This window comes from Eumetopias jubatus, unplaced genomic scaffold (assembly GCF_037043125.1).
Source record: "Eumetopias jubatus isolate StellerSeaLion01/CBP00866 unplaced genomic scaffold, mEumJub1_p1.0 scaffold_6, whole genome shotgun sequence".
Classification (NCBI taxonomy): domain Eukaryota; kingdom Metazoa; phylum Chordata; class Mammalia; order Carnivora; family Otariidae; genus Eumetopias; species Eumetopias jubatus.
The window spans coordinates 30,578,287-30,594,844 of NW_028274812.1; the positions used below are offsets into that span (position 1 = coordinate 30,578,287).

At 45.6% G+C, this 16,558-nt stretch overlaps 1 protein-coding gene across 2 annotated transcripts in view; it reads left to right on the top strand.

The window, feature by feature from the left end:
• The first annotated feature begins 1,024 nt into the window (after nucleotides 1-1,024).
• Nucleotides 1,025-16,558, top strand: part of SLC2A12 (solute carrier family 2 member 12) — a 54,221-nt gene continuing 38,687 nt past the window's right edge. For both annotated transcript variants that reach the window (XM_028125332.2, XM_028125333.2), the window contains exon 1: nucleotides 1,025-1,245. In XM_028125332.2, the coding sequence (XP_027981133.2) occupies nucleotides 1,131-1,245 (115 nt within the window). In that variant the 5' untranslated portion in view covers nucleotides 1,025-1,130. The remainder of the gene's footprint in view (nucleotides 1,246-16,558) is intronic.

The following is a 16,558-nucleotide window of genomic DNA, read 5'->3' on the forward strand; positions in this document are numbered from 1 at the left end:
TTTTGCCTCAACTATCTATGGCCACTGATAACGCACACAATGGGGCATTGGTCTGGTCTCTCTGAATTGGAATTACCCTCCTCCCAAAGCAGGCTTTCTTTTTTTTTTTTTTTTTTAAGATTTTATTTATTTGACAGAGAGAGAGAGAGTGAGAGCAGGAACACAAGCAGAGGGAGTGAGCGAGGGAGTAGCAGGCTTCCCGCAGAGCGGGGAGCCCGATGTGGGGCTCCATCCCCGGACCCTGGGATCAGGACCTGAGCTGAAGGCAGAGGCTTAACAACTGAGCCACCCAGACGCGCCCCCAAAGCAGGCTTTCATCACACAACCTGACAGAAGATTCAGGGTTGGCTCCTCTCTTAAAGATACCTGTGCTTAGATAAACGGGATTACTTTGCTAAAATCTCAGGGTGTAAAAAGTCCAAAGAATCTCTGCAGTCTGGGTCGGTGCATGCTTGGTCTCCGGCCTGGATTTGTCTGCCAGGCCTTGCTGAGAAAGAGGACAGACCGCATTCACCTAGAGCAAAATCAGGCTGACACAGTAAAGATGTTTTATACTTTGTTTACATGGTAAGTGTCCCGACTCTTGGAATAACAGTCGTGCTGAAAAACTGACACACTTTTCCTTCTGGTATGTCTTTGCATGAATTGCTCCCCTCTCTACAAGAGTAACTGATACCATCTGTGAGCATTCTGGGCCCTTCTCTCTCCTCATTCCCTTTCAAGCGGCGTGTTTCTCTTCTCTGCCTCTTTTCAAAGGTGCAGGCACACAAGCCGCCCCCCCGCCGTCCTCCACCCCCCGCCCCCCAGCTAATTGCCAAAAACACTAGGTCTGAGCTCTGTCCCCAAGCCTTTTAACCCCTCGCTTCCAACCCGCGTCTGAAGCGAAAACAATCCTGGGAGCCCGGCCCTCCCACTGCCTGTGATAGGCTGCCTGGAATAGCAACAGCCTGTGTCACCGAAAAGGGCAAAGCCTTCGGAAATAGAAACAAAGTTGGTTACAAATCACACAGTTTTTTTTTTTTTTTCCACCGTTCTTTAGCAGGCGACCATGGGGAAAGTGACCACTGCTGTCAGAGCGGGCAGCCTGGGCGGCGCGGTGCCGCGGGGGCCCCTGTAACTTCTACGCCACCATGGTACCTGTTGAAAACCGCGAGGGCCCAGGGCTGCTGAGCCTCAAGGGGAGAGCGGCCGAGACCGAGGGCGGCGGCGCAGCCGGCGACGGCCGGCATCCTCCCTGGGCCAGAGGTAAAGTGAGGCACGGGCCGGCCGGGGCGGAGAGCTGTACTCGGTTCTCGCTCCTGTGTGTGCGCGCGCGCGCGCGCGTGTGTGTGTGCGTGTGCGTGTGTACACGTGAGCGGGCGAGGGGCGTGGAGAGAAGGGGACCGAGTCCGGTGGGAGCAGGAATGACAAGGAGCTGTAACGTGAAGATCCAGGTCCCACCACTGGCAGGATGGGTCCATCGACTGTGTTGGCAGAATGTAGAACTCGTTCATTCGGGGACGAGTGACTGGCAAGAGAGTCCCATGTGTACACACACACACACACACACACACACACACACACACACTTTTTCATTTATTGGCACAAATGGGCATTCTGTAACAAGTGGACATTTACAACCACCATGTTTTAAATCAGTATTTTCAGTAGGCTTCAGGAAAGTATTAGTTATGTAATCACTGAACACCACTTTTTTAAGTTCCCAGCCTCCGTGTGTAATGGATTTGTAATGAATTCAAGCCTAAAACCTCTGCTTGATTTGCTCCTGCTCTCTTTCCAACTGGCCTTTCAAACTGGGGGGTTCCTTTAATACTTTTTCCTTTCAGTGGTGAAATCTGAAAAAGTTTTAATTCATTTCAGTGATCTTTGCCGTGCTGAATGCTGTTCTTCACTTCCACATTTACAATTCCCACAAACACGTTGCAAGCTTTTGGCCATCCTTTCCTACTCTTTTAGCTGGTTCTCAAAGGAATAGAAACTAATTGTAATAGGAAATTAAATCAAACACAAATAATTCTCTCTCTCATCTCTGCTCCCCTTCACCATACCATAGATTCCCAGGCCATAGATTGGAATTTCATGAATAGTCCAGAACACTAAATGATACAAAAGGCATGTACCTTTCACCTTGCGATGGATCTGTAAAGTCATGTTTGCGTTGTGGGTTTGTCTGATCTTGGACTTGATTCCACGACCTCTCTGTCCGAGGTGCAGATTGGTTCCTAGGCAACGAGAAGCTGTCAGCCTTCCCTTACCCTGCTCCCTGCTCAACTTTTCTCCTGCTTTCCCACTTCTGCTCAAGAATAAATGTCTGGGGCCATCCTTCAGGATGGCTGAGTCCCTCTCTTAAGCAGAGCTGCCCCTTCTTCCTCCCGGGTGCTCTCTGGCTCAGTCTCAGAGCAGCCCAGGGAAGCTTGTATTTGAGGGTTCATGGAAAGAATCGCAGTGTTCTCTCCAAGTTCTGAAAGATTGAGCCGCAGAGCTTGCTGAGGTGGCCAAATCAATAATCACTAAATAGTCGGTGATAGGGCGCCTGGGTGGCTCAGTTGGTTAAGCGACTGCCTTCGGCTCAGGTCATGATCCTGGAGTCCCGGGATCGAGTCCCACGTCGGGCTCCCTGCTCGCCAGGGAGTCTGCCTCTCCCTCTTACCCTCTTCCCTCTCGTGTTCTTTATCTGTCATTCTCTCTCTCTTGAATAAATGAATAAAAATCTTAAAAAAAAAATAGTCGATAATGTCGCAAAGAAGAAAAGAAATTTTGTCCTGAGGGGGCCTCTACAGCAACAATTAAAAATGGACTATTTAATTTTGATACAGCTTTGAAAGCACGGTGTACTCTTAATAGGTTAAATTGTGCAAGTGCACAATTATCCTGAAGTAAGGTCACAAGTATTTGTGTTTGGAAAGATTGAATATACGCACAAAACGCAATTTAAAGTGCAACTGTTTGTGTTCTGAAGAAATGACAAATGGATAAATACTGTAAGTTATTTTTTAAATTTAATTCTAAAGGAACCTTTATTATATAGAAAAGAAAGCCGAAATGTTTCCCTAAAATCTTAAATGAATAAAACTTTGATCTGTGCTATAGTTTACATTTAGATGAATGCAAACATTTTAACATTACTTGTGTAAATTTTCCTAAATTGTCTGAGACATCTCTTGGTACCCAAAGGCAAATATATATATATATCTACCAAATGCATAGTGCAGGCTTGCTGTGTGTTTTGGGATTATACTTTAGTTTGTTTTATAAAGATGTTGAGGCTTAATGAAATAATGCTTGTCAAATACTTCTTTTGACTTCTTTGTATTTTAAACTTCCATAGTTTCATCCAGGAAATTCAGAGTATTTAAATATGCTCAATAATTATCATTCTATTCCTACATTTGAAGATACAAGTTTTTCTATATTCCTAGATGGGAAAATTAAAGCACAAAGAGGAACAAGTCATACAACCCGGGGGTAGATAATTAAGTCATTCGAGATCCTGAAAACCAAATCAAAACAAAAATTCCTAAACTCCGTGATTGCACCCTCAAATACTTTTATGCACAATAAAAAGTGCTGGCAGATCTTGCTCGGCCATCCCTTCTTCACCTGGAGAGAATGCTTTGTTCCAATAACTAGAAGCTAATGAACTTAAATTCATTTTCAAGAAGTTATGACTCAAAGTGCATATATTTTCAGTAATTTTTTTAGTGTTCACAGACATATTATAATTGACCTCATAGGCAGGGTTGAGCTCCATCCTGGTGCCTAGAGCTGACCATGGTATAGGTGATATTAGAAAAGTACGCTGCTAGAACATCTTACACAAGGGAGAGAAGTTGTTTGGTTGGCCCAAGTTCACTCAGTGCTGGTGCAAAACTGACCGTGGTGTCTCTGGCCTGGGAGGCTGGATGCCTCCTCCTCTATCTCAGGAGATGGGTCTCCCAGGCTCTTCTAATTTCATGTTTCAAATGACTGGCTAAGGGGAGGGTTTCCTTAAGGCCCCCCTCTACCCCACCAGCACCCGCCCAAACGTTCCGAAACCAAGAACAGTATTCATTGTATGAATGCAGGTTCTCAGCATGGCAGATCCCGCTGCCGGAATGTACTAGAACCCGGGTCACTAGAACTGAACTCACTGACCCAGTTGAAAGGACTGGGCTTCATCTCCGCCAAGACTCTTCTCAATCCAAGATGCCACAGCCTGAGACTTAAGAAATGCACACTTGTGCTAATCAGATGAGTAGCCAAAGGCAGTTGTTCTCAAACTTGTTTAAATCTGTGAAACTCCTTTTGGCAAAGGAGAAGCTGAACAGGTGATCAATACATAAGAGAAGTCATCATGGTGCCTCTCTAGGGAAAAGAGGGGAGGTAGGGAAAGGAAAAACCCGAGGCCGGTGTCTCCCTGCTCCATTCCTACCCCTTATATCCTTGAGCGGGCTCCTGGGTGGGGCCACAGTAGCAAACCACAAGTCCATCGCTCCTCTGCTTATGCAGGCCCTGTTCCTGAGGTCAGGGCACTTTTACTACGCTCTTACTGAGGCTTGGAGTCCCAGGGTTAGCCTTGTCAGAGAGCTGAGGAGACTTTTAGAAGCAAGCTTCTCCCCAGAGAAAAGTAAGTCAGGCCAACAACCAGCTGACCTCGTAACAGAGCCTTGGTTGTGAGAGGAAGACTTCTAACAACGAACCAGTCATGTTGGGAAGACCCAGGGCCTTAGCCATTACCATTTCTCCAGGCTTTTCCATATATCAAAGAGTGACTGTGTTTTATTGTGTTTTAAAAACACGCATATTTAATAAATTAATGGCTGGTAACGGCAAAAAGTGACTGTATGCAACTTGATATTGCCAAGAGAGTGACAGGATTTATAGACATGTGAATCTATGAGGGGCTGTAGACTCTTGTCTGGAAATAAGACTAGATTTAAAGGTAGCCACCTCTCTTCACTTCAGTCAGCTTATCTCTATGATTGTGCATTTCACATCACTTGGAAATCACATCAAAAGTCTAAATTTGAGGCTTTTTGTGACTGTGAGGCTCCAGCAAGTGGCTTCTCCGAGATCTAGAAAGAGAGAAGGCTCTAAACAAACATGGCGGCACCTGTTTCACCACAAACTCTGGGTGGTGTCTGGCTCAGGCAGCCAGGGCTCTTGTTTCCCTTGGAGATCGCTGTGACCTAGAGAGGGCAGAGAGGTTGCCACTTTGCCACAGACTAGCTCCCGGCGGCCCCCGTAGCAGCGGATAGGCATTGGTGGCAGTCTGCAGGTGGCAAGGCCTGGCAGACCCTGACGGAGGCTTTATGCAATGTGGCTGACCTGGGGAGGACTGGAATTAGTCAGCAGACACTGGTGTGCCTGAGCTGGTTTTACAGCTCATGTCTATTCGAATCGGTCAATGCCCCTTTCCCAGTCATTAAATATTTTTAACATCATCTTTCTGTCTGGTAAGACTGCTAGCAGGAGTGGAGGTCTCAGAGACCCCAGGAACAGGCCTAGTGGTAGCCCTTCACTTACATTGTTTGTGAATTGTCAACAGGGTACTTTTTAGTGGGCTGGATCTTATATTAGCTGGTAAAACAAACAAACAAACAAACAAACACCCTCAAAGTATAATGGATCCACCCTGGAGCCAGCTAAGGAAATTCTAATTTACATGTGTAAATTAAAGGTGATTCGGCCAATTTTAAAATGCTATTTTTAATTGCTGTAGATATATGGGCATCTATTTTTCATTCAAGAATAGTTAGTTCTTGAATATGGTTTTGTAGGTGGCATTTTCTCCAATAGTAGGAACCTAAGTAATATTTAGCCTAAGGGTGTGAAATGTTCTGAGCGCTCCCAATGGCCCTCCATTAGTGCGCAATTAGCTTGTGCCTCTAAGGATTGAAACAGCTATTTACTCAGATTGTGTGAGTGAGCACTGGTTGTCTGTGATTCTTCTTTTTTTTTTTTTTTAAGATTTTATTTATTTATTTGACAGAGAGCGACACAGCGAGAGAGGGCACACAAGCAGGGGGAGTGGGAGAGGGAGAAGCAGGCTTCTCGCCGAGCAGGGAGCCCGACTTGGGGCTCCATCCCAGCACCCTGGGATCATGACCTGAGCCAAAGGCAGACACTTAACAACTGAGCCACCCAGGCACCCCTGTCTGTGATTCTTAAATGGAGCAGAGTTGGGGCTCCCTAGTTCAATTTTTCTCATGCACAGTCTTCCCCAAAAAGATGAGTTATTGAATAAAATAGGGGATGAAAGCCATGTAAAAAGACAAGAGTTATGGTGGTGAGTAAGGGGGAACGTTGGAATATGGGCTTCTTCCCAAGGGGCTGTTTGACCAAATACCAAATAAGGATAATTTCTAATCCATCTTCCTTCAGAAAGTACCCGATCGCTGTTAAAGGCAAAAGACTTGAAATCACCCCAGATATTTCCCAGCTGAAACTTTGAGTCAAATATATTATCTTTGTAGTAAATCATAAATTCATAGGGTTCTTTCAAATTTAAGTTTGGTTTGCTTTGGCTCATTGGTATCATTTTACTTCCTATGTCACAGCAGTCATTTATGCATTTGCTAAATGGCTATGCCTCGGTGATATACTAATTTTTCTACAATTTAGGTAGAAGTAATAATAAGACTAAAATAAATGATCACATCATTTTATTTTTAGTAGCTTTCATTCTTTTTGGAACAATTACTCACTTTATACCATTCTGCCAAAATATCGGGGAGAAAAATGCAGTCCTTTGTTTGACTTAGAGGAGTATTTTTTTCTTTGAGTAAATCAAGTGTAATTCACCTTTAAGCTGTTACCTGATGCTTTCCTTGGAAGTAATTGTTTCTCAGGAACACTTAAGACTCAGGTCTGCTGGGCACAGTGAGGCTCTGGGGCCTGTTGGTTACATCCATATTATTGACTCCACAATATTGTGCTCCTGCACAGTTGGTAGCAATGTGCAATGCTAATTTAGAAACCAGCCTACAATGGCATCTCAGCCTCAGGTGTGCAAGACTTTTACAAATAGAGAGAAAAGTTGTGATTAAGATCAATTTGTAAGGTGAGAGAGCATGCCCAAGCTAATGGTATGTTTCAATTCCATTGGGAAACAAAACTGTTGAAACCCCAAGGCAAAATCACAGGAAGAATTTTTCATGATGTAAACCCAATTATGTAGGTACTGCCCAAAACAAAGGAATTCAAGAATTTATGAAAAGGCATAACTGTTATGCTGGAAACAAGGTATCATTTTACTTCCGGCGCTATCAGTAAGGGAGACTGTTTCAAAGTTTTACTTTCTTGTTATGGGGATTTTACCTCTCGGATTCAGATTAAACAAATCTTTGTTGAATGATTATTGTGGGTCAAATGCTTCTATTACTATTATCCTTTCCTATCTTTAAAACAACCCAATGAAGTGATATTATGCCCAGTTCACAGATAAGCAAACTGAGGCTAAGAGAATAACAGCAAACATTACCATGCCCAGTGCAGTTTTCTATCTCATGGATTTTCATAGCAACTTTATAAAGTAGGTAATGTTATTATCTATATCTTGGGAATGAGGACCCAGAGGAACAGAAAGATTAAGAGACATGTCACAAGCTAGCTGGTAACTAATCAGTCACTCTGATTCCTGACCGTACCTTCACCATTCAGCCCAGGCACTTCCTAGACAGAAGCAAAGGGACGCGCTCCAGGAAGCATGGGTAATGTGGGGCAGAGTCTCAGTATCCTAAGATCCAGTCCAGGGTTTTGCCCACTTGACCGATAATACCACCCAGCACTTGATGTCTCTACTTCGTGCTCTGTTCTGTGATCTGATCTGGGATTTGGGGTCCCTGTTTCACTCGTTTCAGAACGTCATTGCTTTTTATTTTAGCTAGTTCCCTAATTTTCTATGCAACATGTCTTTGGCTATCAGTTTATACATTTCTGGATAAAATATATATTCTGGTACCTATCAGAGTTCTGAGCTGACTGCAAGTACCGTGTGTGTGCAAGAAATACTGGGCAGCTCATAAGAAGTAGGAACTCCACCTTTCGTCCGTGTTTCCATCAGGGATCACATGCATGTGGGACAAGTAACCACCGTCTGTTTTTTTTTTTTTAAGATTTTATTTATTTATTTGAGAGAGAGAGAATGAGAGTTAGAGAGCACGAGAGGGAAGAGGGTCAGAGGGAAAAGCAGACTCCCTGCTGAGCAGGGAGCCCGACTTGGGACTCGATCCCGGGACTCCAGGATCATGACCTGAGCCGAAGGCAGTCGCTTAACCAACTGAGCCACCCAGGCGCCCAAGTAACCACCGTCTTGAGCCATCAAATCCAGATGTAAGCTAGGAGATCTCTCAACGCAGTGCTCACGGTGACCACCCATACTGTTTACGTAGATGAACCTGTCACCATCTGTGCCCAACACATAGTGCCGGTGCATGGTACATGCTTCACTGTTAAATGGGTAAATGAATTAAGTGTTTGTTCAGCTAAACTAAAGAACATTTTACTTCAGTAATACTTGTTGAGCTGGATGCTTCAGAGTGAAAAAAGACACATAATACATTATCCATGGCTATAGATTTTACCAACTCATCAGAAAGATAAGAATCGAAGTAATTACAAGATGATCGTTTAGCCAATGTTGATTCTACTAAGACTCAGACACGATGCTAGACCCCGGGTCCAGCGGTGAATAAAAGACATCCCTCCGATGCGAGCGCTTATTACCAACTGGTGGAGAAGGACAAGAGATCAGGGAACCCACGATGGAGAAGGTAGCCGGATGAATGATGCTCTGCAAGGGCCCAAGGGGCACCTCCACCAGCTTTTAATGGATTCTGGGAGATGTAGAGCGACTCCGAGTCAAGAAGGTATAACTGAGGTCAGTGTGTTTACAGAGAGCATGATAAGCAGAGAAAATAGCTTGTGTGCCAGTTTTGAGAATGGCACATTCAGGGATCTACAGATATTTCTGTATGACGAGAGCGCAGAGTTCATCCAGAGGCCAGAGGATGGCAAAGGAATCTGAAGATGTAAGCAGGGACTATATCAGGAAACCTTTGTGCTAAGTACCATGAGAGGGAGAATTCTTAGGAAGAGACCATATCAGTTTAGAGAAACCAAGCCAGTCTCTGCAAGTGATCACAGTGGGGACAGAATTAGGGAGCCCTAGAGAGCCTCACCCGCATGTTGAAATCCCGCAGCTTCCTGGGGTCACCATTCTTTTAATATTTCAGTAAACAGAGCTCCAGCCCCTATAAGGTTAAGTCCACATGCCTTCTTGCCCTCCGCCCGTCTCTGCCCATCCTTAAACACACACTGTGTCCCTTAGGAGTCTGGTGGTTCTTCTGATCACTTTTTTGCGCCAACTTCCTTTCTCCACTGATTGTTAACTTTCACCTCGTGCAACTAGTCATTTCTCTAATCCTTGCCCCAATCCGTGTGTGGATCAAGGCCCTTTTTCCTTCCCACTCTCAAATCCCATTCATACAAGCTGTTTGTGGATCGTTTCTATGATTGGAAGAGAGCTATTGAGCAATTAAATATCCGAGGGGCCCGTTCTTAAAAGTCTCCTGTCAAATCCACCATAGGGAATTTCTTGTAAACCAATTTATGTAAAACCCATAGGCTGTGGCCCTGTTGTTTCCTTATGTGGCTCCCTAGCCCCAGCCCCACCCCTCCCCAACAACTTGACAACTTATCTGGACCTTTTCTTCCATTTCTCCTCTTTCTGGGCATTCTTAGCCATTCTTTCTTTCTTTTTTATTTTTGAAGATTTTATTCATTTATTTGACAGAGAGAGACACAGCGAGAGAGGGAACACAAGCAGGGGGAGTGGGAGAGGGAGAGGCAGGCTTCCCACTGAGCAGAGACCCTGATGTGGGACTCAGTCCCAGGACCCTGGGATCATGACCTGAGCCAAAGGCAGACGCTTAACGACTGAGCCACCCAGGCGCCCTGTATTTCCCTAATTTAAAAATTGTAAATGCACTAAGGATGATTCACAGTCATTTTCAAGTATGTAGACTCCTTTAGCAATTCCTTCAACAACTTTAAATCCTCACATCATAGTCTTCGAAGTTTTATATTTATTGATTGGAAAATATAGGCTGACGGAAACCTGCTGTGCAATCCCTGGCACTTTGAATTTTTTTAAAAATGTTTTCATCACGTCTGCATACGTTTGAAATCTTAAAGTACAAATATGTTACTATTTTTTTTCCAACATTCACTAGTCATTGATGGGATGAGGATCCTTTTTAAAGGTCTTGTTAATTCTCAAATGTCCATAGCTTACCACAGCTTGCGCACATTGAGAGCCCTGTCCAGGAAACCTCAGAGATCTCTAGGTGAGAGGGCTGCTGGTTTGTTCTGCACATTCACTGCCCTCCCCCTCCCCGCCCTTAACTGTCTATTTAAAATATCCATAAAAGGGGCGCCTGGGTGGCTCAGTCATTAAGCATCTGCCTTCAGCTCAGGTCATGATCCCAGGACCCCGGGATCGAGCCCCGCATCAGGCTGCCTGCTCTGCGGGAGGCCTGCTTCTCCTTCTTCCGCTCCCCCTGCTTGTGTTCTCTCTCTCGCTGTCTCTCTCTCTGTCAAATAAATAAAAAAATAAATAAATAAAATAAAATATCCATAAAAACATGCAAAGAGATGCAAAATCACAAAAACATGAAAGCCAGATATATTCATCAGTGCGTTAGGATTTAACCCTAAATAAGATGCACACATAGGCCTAATGCATAAAAGGCAGTGAAATTTTAGTTTTGCACAAACTCCCACGGGGCATCCCTCATTGAGAGAATTTTCAGGAGCCGGCTAAAGGGAAGTCATCCCCACGGACCCCTGGAGCCGCACTGGCAGAGGGTCGCAGTTTTGCTCCACAGTCTGATCTTCCCCGCCATCCTGTTACCATTCCTTCTCTTTCTCTCTCAGGGGCTACAATTTCCAGGATGTCAGCAACTCTGGGCAGGTAGGAAAGACAGCGGCTCATTGCATTCCGGAACATGAAATCAGTATTAAGAAAGGACAGAGCCCAGATGAGCCCCTGGAATGGTGCCTTCCGGAAGTTTTAGTTCAGCAGATACTGGTTTTGACAAGCAAAGAACTACGGGCCCCTTTAAATCATGCAGGAATGATATCTCTTATTCCTAGTCAGGGGACCAAGAAATGGAAGCAAAAAAAAAATTCCTTCCTTCGTCCAATGAAGTCACACCAGAAAAATAACTTCCAGACATCAGAAATTTGGCCAGCAGCTGTAATGTAGTTTTGAATGTTGGTGAGGTCCGGAGCCAACAGCCAAGAAAGAATTCTTGAGACATCTTTGGTGCAAAATGGTGGTTTTATTAAAGCATGGGGATAGGATCTGTGGGCAGAAAGAGCGGCCGCACCGGGGTTGAGAGGGGTGACCGATTATATACTTGGGAGTTGGGGGATGCAAAGAAAAGGGAGGTTTTCTAAAGAACTTTTGTATGCTGAAGAGGACAAGACCCTGGAGGCCTTGCCATTGTCAAGTTAAGATGATTTTTCCCTCGAGTAAAGCATTAACATGAAGATAGTTGGGAGTTTCCTTCTGGAATTTAGGTTATTGATAAGAACGCATTTTTCTTGTAAATCACTAAGACATTTTGTAAACTGATAGAGGCTCTTGTCTTTTTTGGACTGTGATCTCTATTAGTTAACCATTTGTTTGTTTTTTATTTCCTTCTCTTAGTTTTAGGGCAGCCAGGAGTGCCTGAGGAATGTCACCCAGATCCCACCTCCGGGGGGGGGGGTGGTGATTGTGGGGTGTCAGCTTGTGCTTTGTCTTCGGCTGGCCTTCCTCTGCCTCATCAGCTGCTCCCCCCAGCCTAGCTAAGAGGGATTCCCAACTGCAACCTGTGGCTAGAATGAGATGTGTCAGACACTGAAAACCCAACAGCTACGCTAACTCCCTCCTCATTTCCTGCAGAACTGAAGTATTCGACACTCACGTCTCAGTCACTCTTGCCAAGATGGAGCATGGAACCCACTGGTTCTGGCCAATGAGACATTAGGGTGAGTCTTCAGCTGGGTCTGAAAATTAAACTGGCAAAGACAGATGAGAGGAGAAAAGCATCCAAATGTATTTAATGTAGGTTCTACATGACACGGGAGCCTTTGCCAGGAAATAAAGACTGTAAGAAGCTAAGCCTGAGTGGTTGTATGCTCGGTTTGATGAAGAGTGGACAGCCATGGAGTAATGTGGCAGGTCAGGCTGTATGAGGCAAGGCCTGTGTGTTCGGATCCTTCGCGGCCTCTCTGGGTCTTTAGAGCTAAGAGTGCCCTTTCTTCTGGGTGTAGGGAAAGCATCTCTCATGTGACGGTTTGTTGCCTGCTTCAGGGGAGAAGGGCAGGGGGAAGGTCAGAGGGACCCGCCTGCTTCTGCCATTTTCTCAGACTCCTTCAGATTAAAATACTCAATAAGCCACGATACCACGTTTTAGGGGTAGCATATCCCGAAACCCATCATCTTCCACAGTGCTTCTAGAAAGTTCCCTCCCCAGTAAAAGGAAAAAGGCCTGCCCCAAGCCTTCTTCCGTTGTCACCTGCCTTGGAATTTGGTTGTGAGAGAATTTTATGCCTGGAACTGCGGCAGCCACCTTGCACATATGGTGACAAATCAGGGACAAAAGCCAACCCTCTGAGGAGGCAGGAACAGAAGGATGGATAGAGTGTGAATCCTTGGAGATACCAAACTCAACTTGGTCTTCTCGCTAATTAAACAGTAAATGCCACAATATTTTAAACCCTTGTTTTTTAGGTTTTGGTTTCTTACAGTCAAAAATATCATAACTGATCTGGGGGCTGGGTAAAGAGAAGGCAGCAAATCTGGCCATTGGCAAGGCTATTTTAAAAACAAAGGCAAGGGCTGCATTTTAAGCTTTCTTTTTTTAAGGGAACATACATCAGTTTTGGAAAGCATCTGATTTCTGTTCTCCGTAATTTTTGTAAAAGTGGACTCTGAAGAAAGACTAGGACGACATCTGACAGTGGGAATAAATCGAGGTGAAGACGGGGCCGAGGACGGAGGTGCAGACAGACCTGTGGGAAACTGTAATGAGTGTGAGGGCGCCAAAGCCACAGGCGCAGAATTATCATCTGAGATCTGTGACATGGAGGATAAATAGGAGACGCCATTCTGGGTGCACGTAGAAAGGACAAGAAGACAGAGATAGGAGATGAGATGAATATATGTACAGCAAACACATAAATAATTATTACTAAACAAATAGGGGGAAAACCCCAAACACTGTAAGTCTTTTCTCAGTAGAAGAAGTCAAGTAGTAGCAGTGGAATTTGGAAGAAGCAAGCGCCCAGACTCATCCTGGTGAAAGTCCCACACTGAAGGAGGGAAGGAGGGGAGGAAGGAAAGACAAATGAGTAGAAGGAAAGAAGGAAAAGAAGGAAAGTCCTACATGTCATCAGCAGAAGAAGGGAGTTCACAGAGCAAGAGCCAGCGAAGGGTGAATACACCCCGTGTAAGTGCTGTTCCCTCAGTGTACCTGCCCGGCCCCCAGAAGTCAGAGAAGATTGGTTTCAGAAAAGTGTGTCTGTACAAGTACTACTGAATCAAACCTGAGATTTGAAAAATGAAAAAGAAGACAAAGTTCCTCTCCTTTTGTTTTAGAAAGGTCAAAAGCTAGCCGGTGTAGAGGGAGGCCAAATTTTCCACCGGGCTGAGTTTCATTGTATGCTAAAGAGGATTAGCGGGCCGAGGAGGGGGAGAGTGGTTAGATGAAGGCTAGTGCCCAGTATTTACCACCGCAGGGGGCCTCACACGTGGTCTAGGGCCAAGAGGCAGCATCTGGGACCCTTGGCAGCTGGTGGGACAGCACCCCTCAACTCTCATGGGTCTGGGGAGCTCTCTGGCTAAGCCTGTGCTCCTCCTTCACGTGACATCCAGTAGTCCACTGAGCTTTCGCATCAGGCCCGGTGTGGGTCCCTTGATGGTGACACTCCTACTCTCAAAGAGCTCCCGATCTAAGGCAGGTGACTGGCAGAACTAATTATAATCCAGGGCACTGTGAGGCCACGGAAGGAAGGGCAAGGGAGAGAAGAGCTATCAGTGCTAACCAAAGAGAGGTCGTCTGGAAAGGTTTTGTAGAGAAGGGGAGATTCAAACTGTATCTTCAGAGATGACTCAGATTTCCCTAGGCTCTGAAGTTCGGGGAGAGACATGCCATGAGGGGGAACAGCTTGAAGAGAAGCACGAGTCTGGGAAGGTGCATGGCATTTTCCAGAAACAGCAAGTGGTGGGGATGGGCTGCTGAAGAGCTGGTGCCTGGAGACTGCTATGGGGCCTGCAAACCAGAGTCCCCGTTGGGGCTGCTACGCACAGTCTGAACGTCTAGAGAACAAGTCCGTGCACGGGGCTGCCATTTCATAAAGTATAAATATACAAGTGAGAATGAAACAGTTTATGGTCTCTATAATGGTGCTATATTAACAGGCTAATAATAGTGCTGAAAGCTTTATAGAAACGCTAATACTATGCTGCTCAAATGCTAAGCATTTACGTAAGTATAAAGTTGTATAGGCTGACTCTTCCATACTATGATGCATTCATTTTCGTCTACTGACAGAACCCTGGGGAGCAGAGGACCAAGGATCCGTATTCTGGAGGGCTGTTATCATTCATTCTTTTATTCAATCACTCAGCAAACATTCATTGAGTATTTACTTTCTGTCAAAGACCAGAGGTGAGAATACAGGTATAAAGAAGGCCGAGTTCTTGGCTTTAAGAACTTTCGGTTTAACCGGAGAAGACAAATGGGTAAATAAATGAGCACCGTGAAAGATGACAGGTGCCCTAGAAACACATTCTTTGGGCAGGAGAAGCGCCGAGGGGTTAAGGGTGAGGCTACAGAATAAGGCAGAGCAGGATGGCCTTCCTGGGGGAGGTGGCGCTTGAGACAACTCTTGGAAGATGAGTTGGCATGAAAGATAATGCAGCGAGGAGGAGTGGAGAAAGGGGGAGGCCACATCTGCAAGGCCATTTGGGGACCACTGCAAGTTTTTCTTGAGCAAAACATGAAGTAGGGGGGCTTCTCAATTCCTGAGGCGTTCGCACGGGGCCAAGCTGTCTAACCCCCTGGCTGCCAGCCAGAAGGACCTGCGTGCGCACGCCCCGCCGTGTGTTGTAGGATTTAGTGAGAGGGCAAGTGCTCGCTGTGTGTCCATTAGGTACGTAGGCTGTAGTAGGCATATGGGGAAGAAAGAAAAGCAGAGAGCAGGCAGAAACTCAAATAATATGGAAAACTGAGTGTCTCATGTGCGAGCCAGTTACGGCGTGGCTTCCAGTGAGTCACCATAAGCGGCAGACAATGCAGCCATTGTGGCCTCGCCAAGCCTGCGGAGGCTCCTGCCCTCTGTGTCCTCCGTGTGGGTCTCAGGGCGTTCACGTGAAGCCCCTTGCTTGCGATTGCATCTCCCATGAGCGGTTTTACTTTCTTACCTTGCTATGGAATCAGCATTGCACCAAAAGGAACACTGCTGGTCTTCTAGCAAAGCAGCAAGACACAGAGGGAGGCATGAGCCAAGGGCCTGCGGTACCAGTTACAAGTGGTTTCTGTGATGTCTGCAAAAGGCTGAGATGTCTCCGTGGCCCTTTTGGGGAAAATAAATGTGAAGGAAGGGCCACTGTGAGTAAAGGCCATGAGCAAAATGGATGGAAATGCTAAATTTCACCAAGAAAGTGAAGTGCAAAGTGTTTGACTTCAGGACTGGATGTTCTTTGAAAAGGCATTCATTGTAATTCCTCATCCTACCCTCTCCTTTAGCTCGGGCTGCTGCTTCTGGGTCCAGCGAGCTGCCCAAACTCTGCCATCTGTGTTCAGGCAAACATAAACGCCACCTTCCTGCCACGCGCTCTTTCCTCCTGTTCGTGGCCAGATTTCTTGGAAATGTTATATCTCCTTTCTGGCACCCATAGGATAATGCCTTGCTTTTTTCATCATCAACCAAAATGTAGACAGAAAAAAAGCCCACTTTTTATGTTTCTCTTCATTTTTTTTTTTTAAGATTTTATTTATTTATTTGACAGAGAGAGACACAGCGAGAGAGAGAACACAAGCAGGGGGTGTGGGAGAGAGAGAAGCAGGCTTCCCGCTGAGCAGAGAGCCCGATGTGGGGCTCGATCCCAGGACCCTGGGATCATGACCTGAGTCGAAGGCAGACGCTTAATGACTGAGCCACCCAGGCGCCCTCTCTTCATTGTTTTTATATGATAAAATTGCCCCAGGAAATTGTCCAGTGGTGGAAGTCCCATGGTGTCACAGGGCCGCAATCCCAGGAGCATTAGGGACCAACCTTCCACAGGCTGCTGGAATTCAAAATCCCAAATGCGCATCGTGAAGACTGTATAGGAACGTCAGCCGTAAAAAGTAGCAGTACTGAGATGAGTGAAATTTGTTTTGATCAGTATCCCTTAAAGCACATCACGGGGAAGATAAACCCCTCAAATAAGATACAGATGGTTAAGACCTTAGCCTAATTCTGTGGCATATAACCCATGTTGGTAGGACCCCCATGTGAGAATAGGGTCATAGAATGCCTT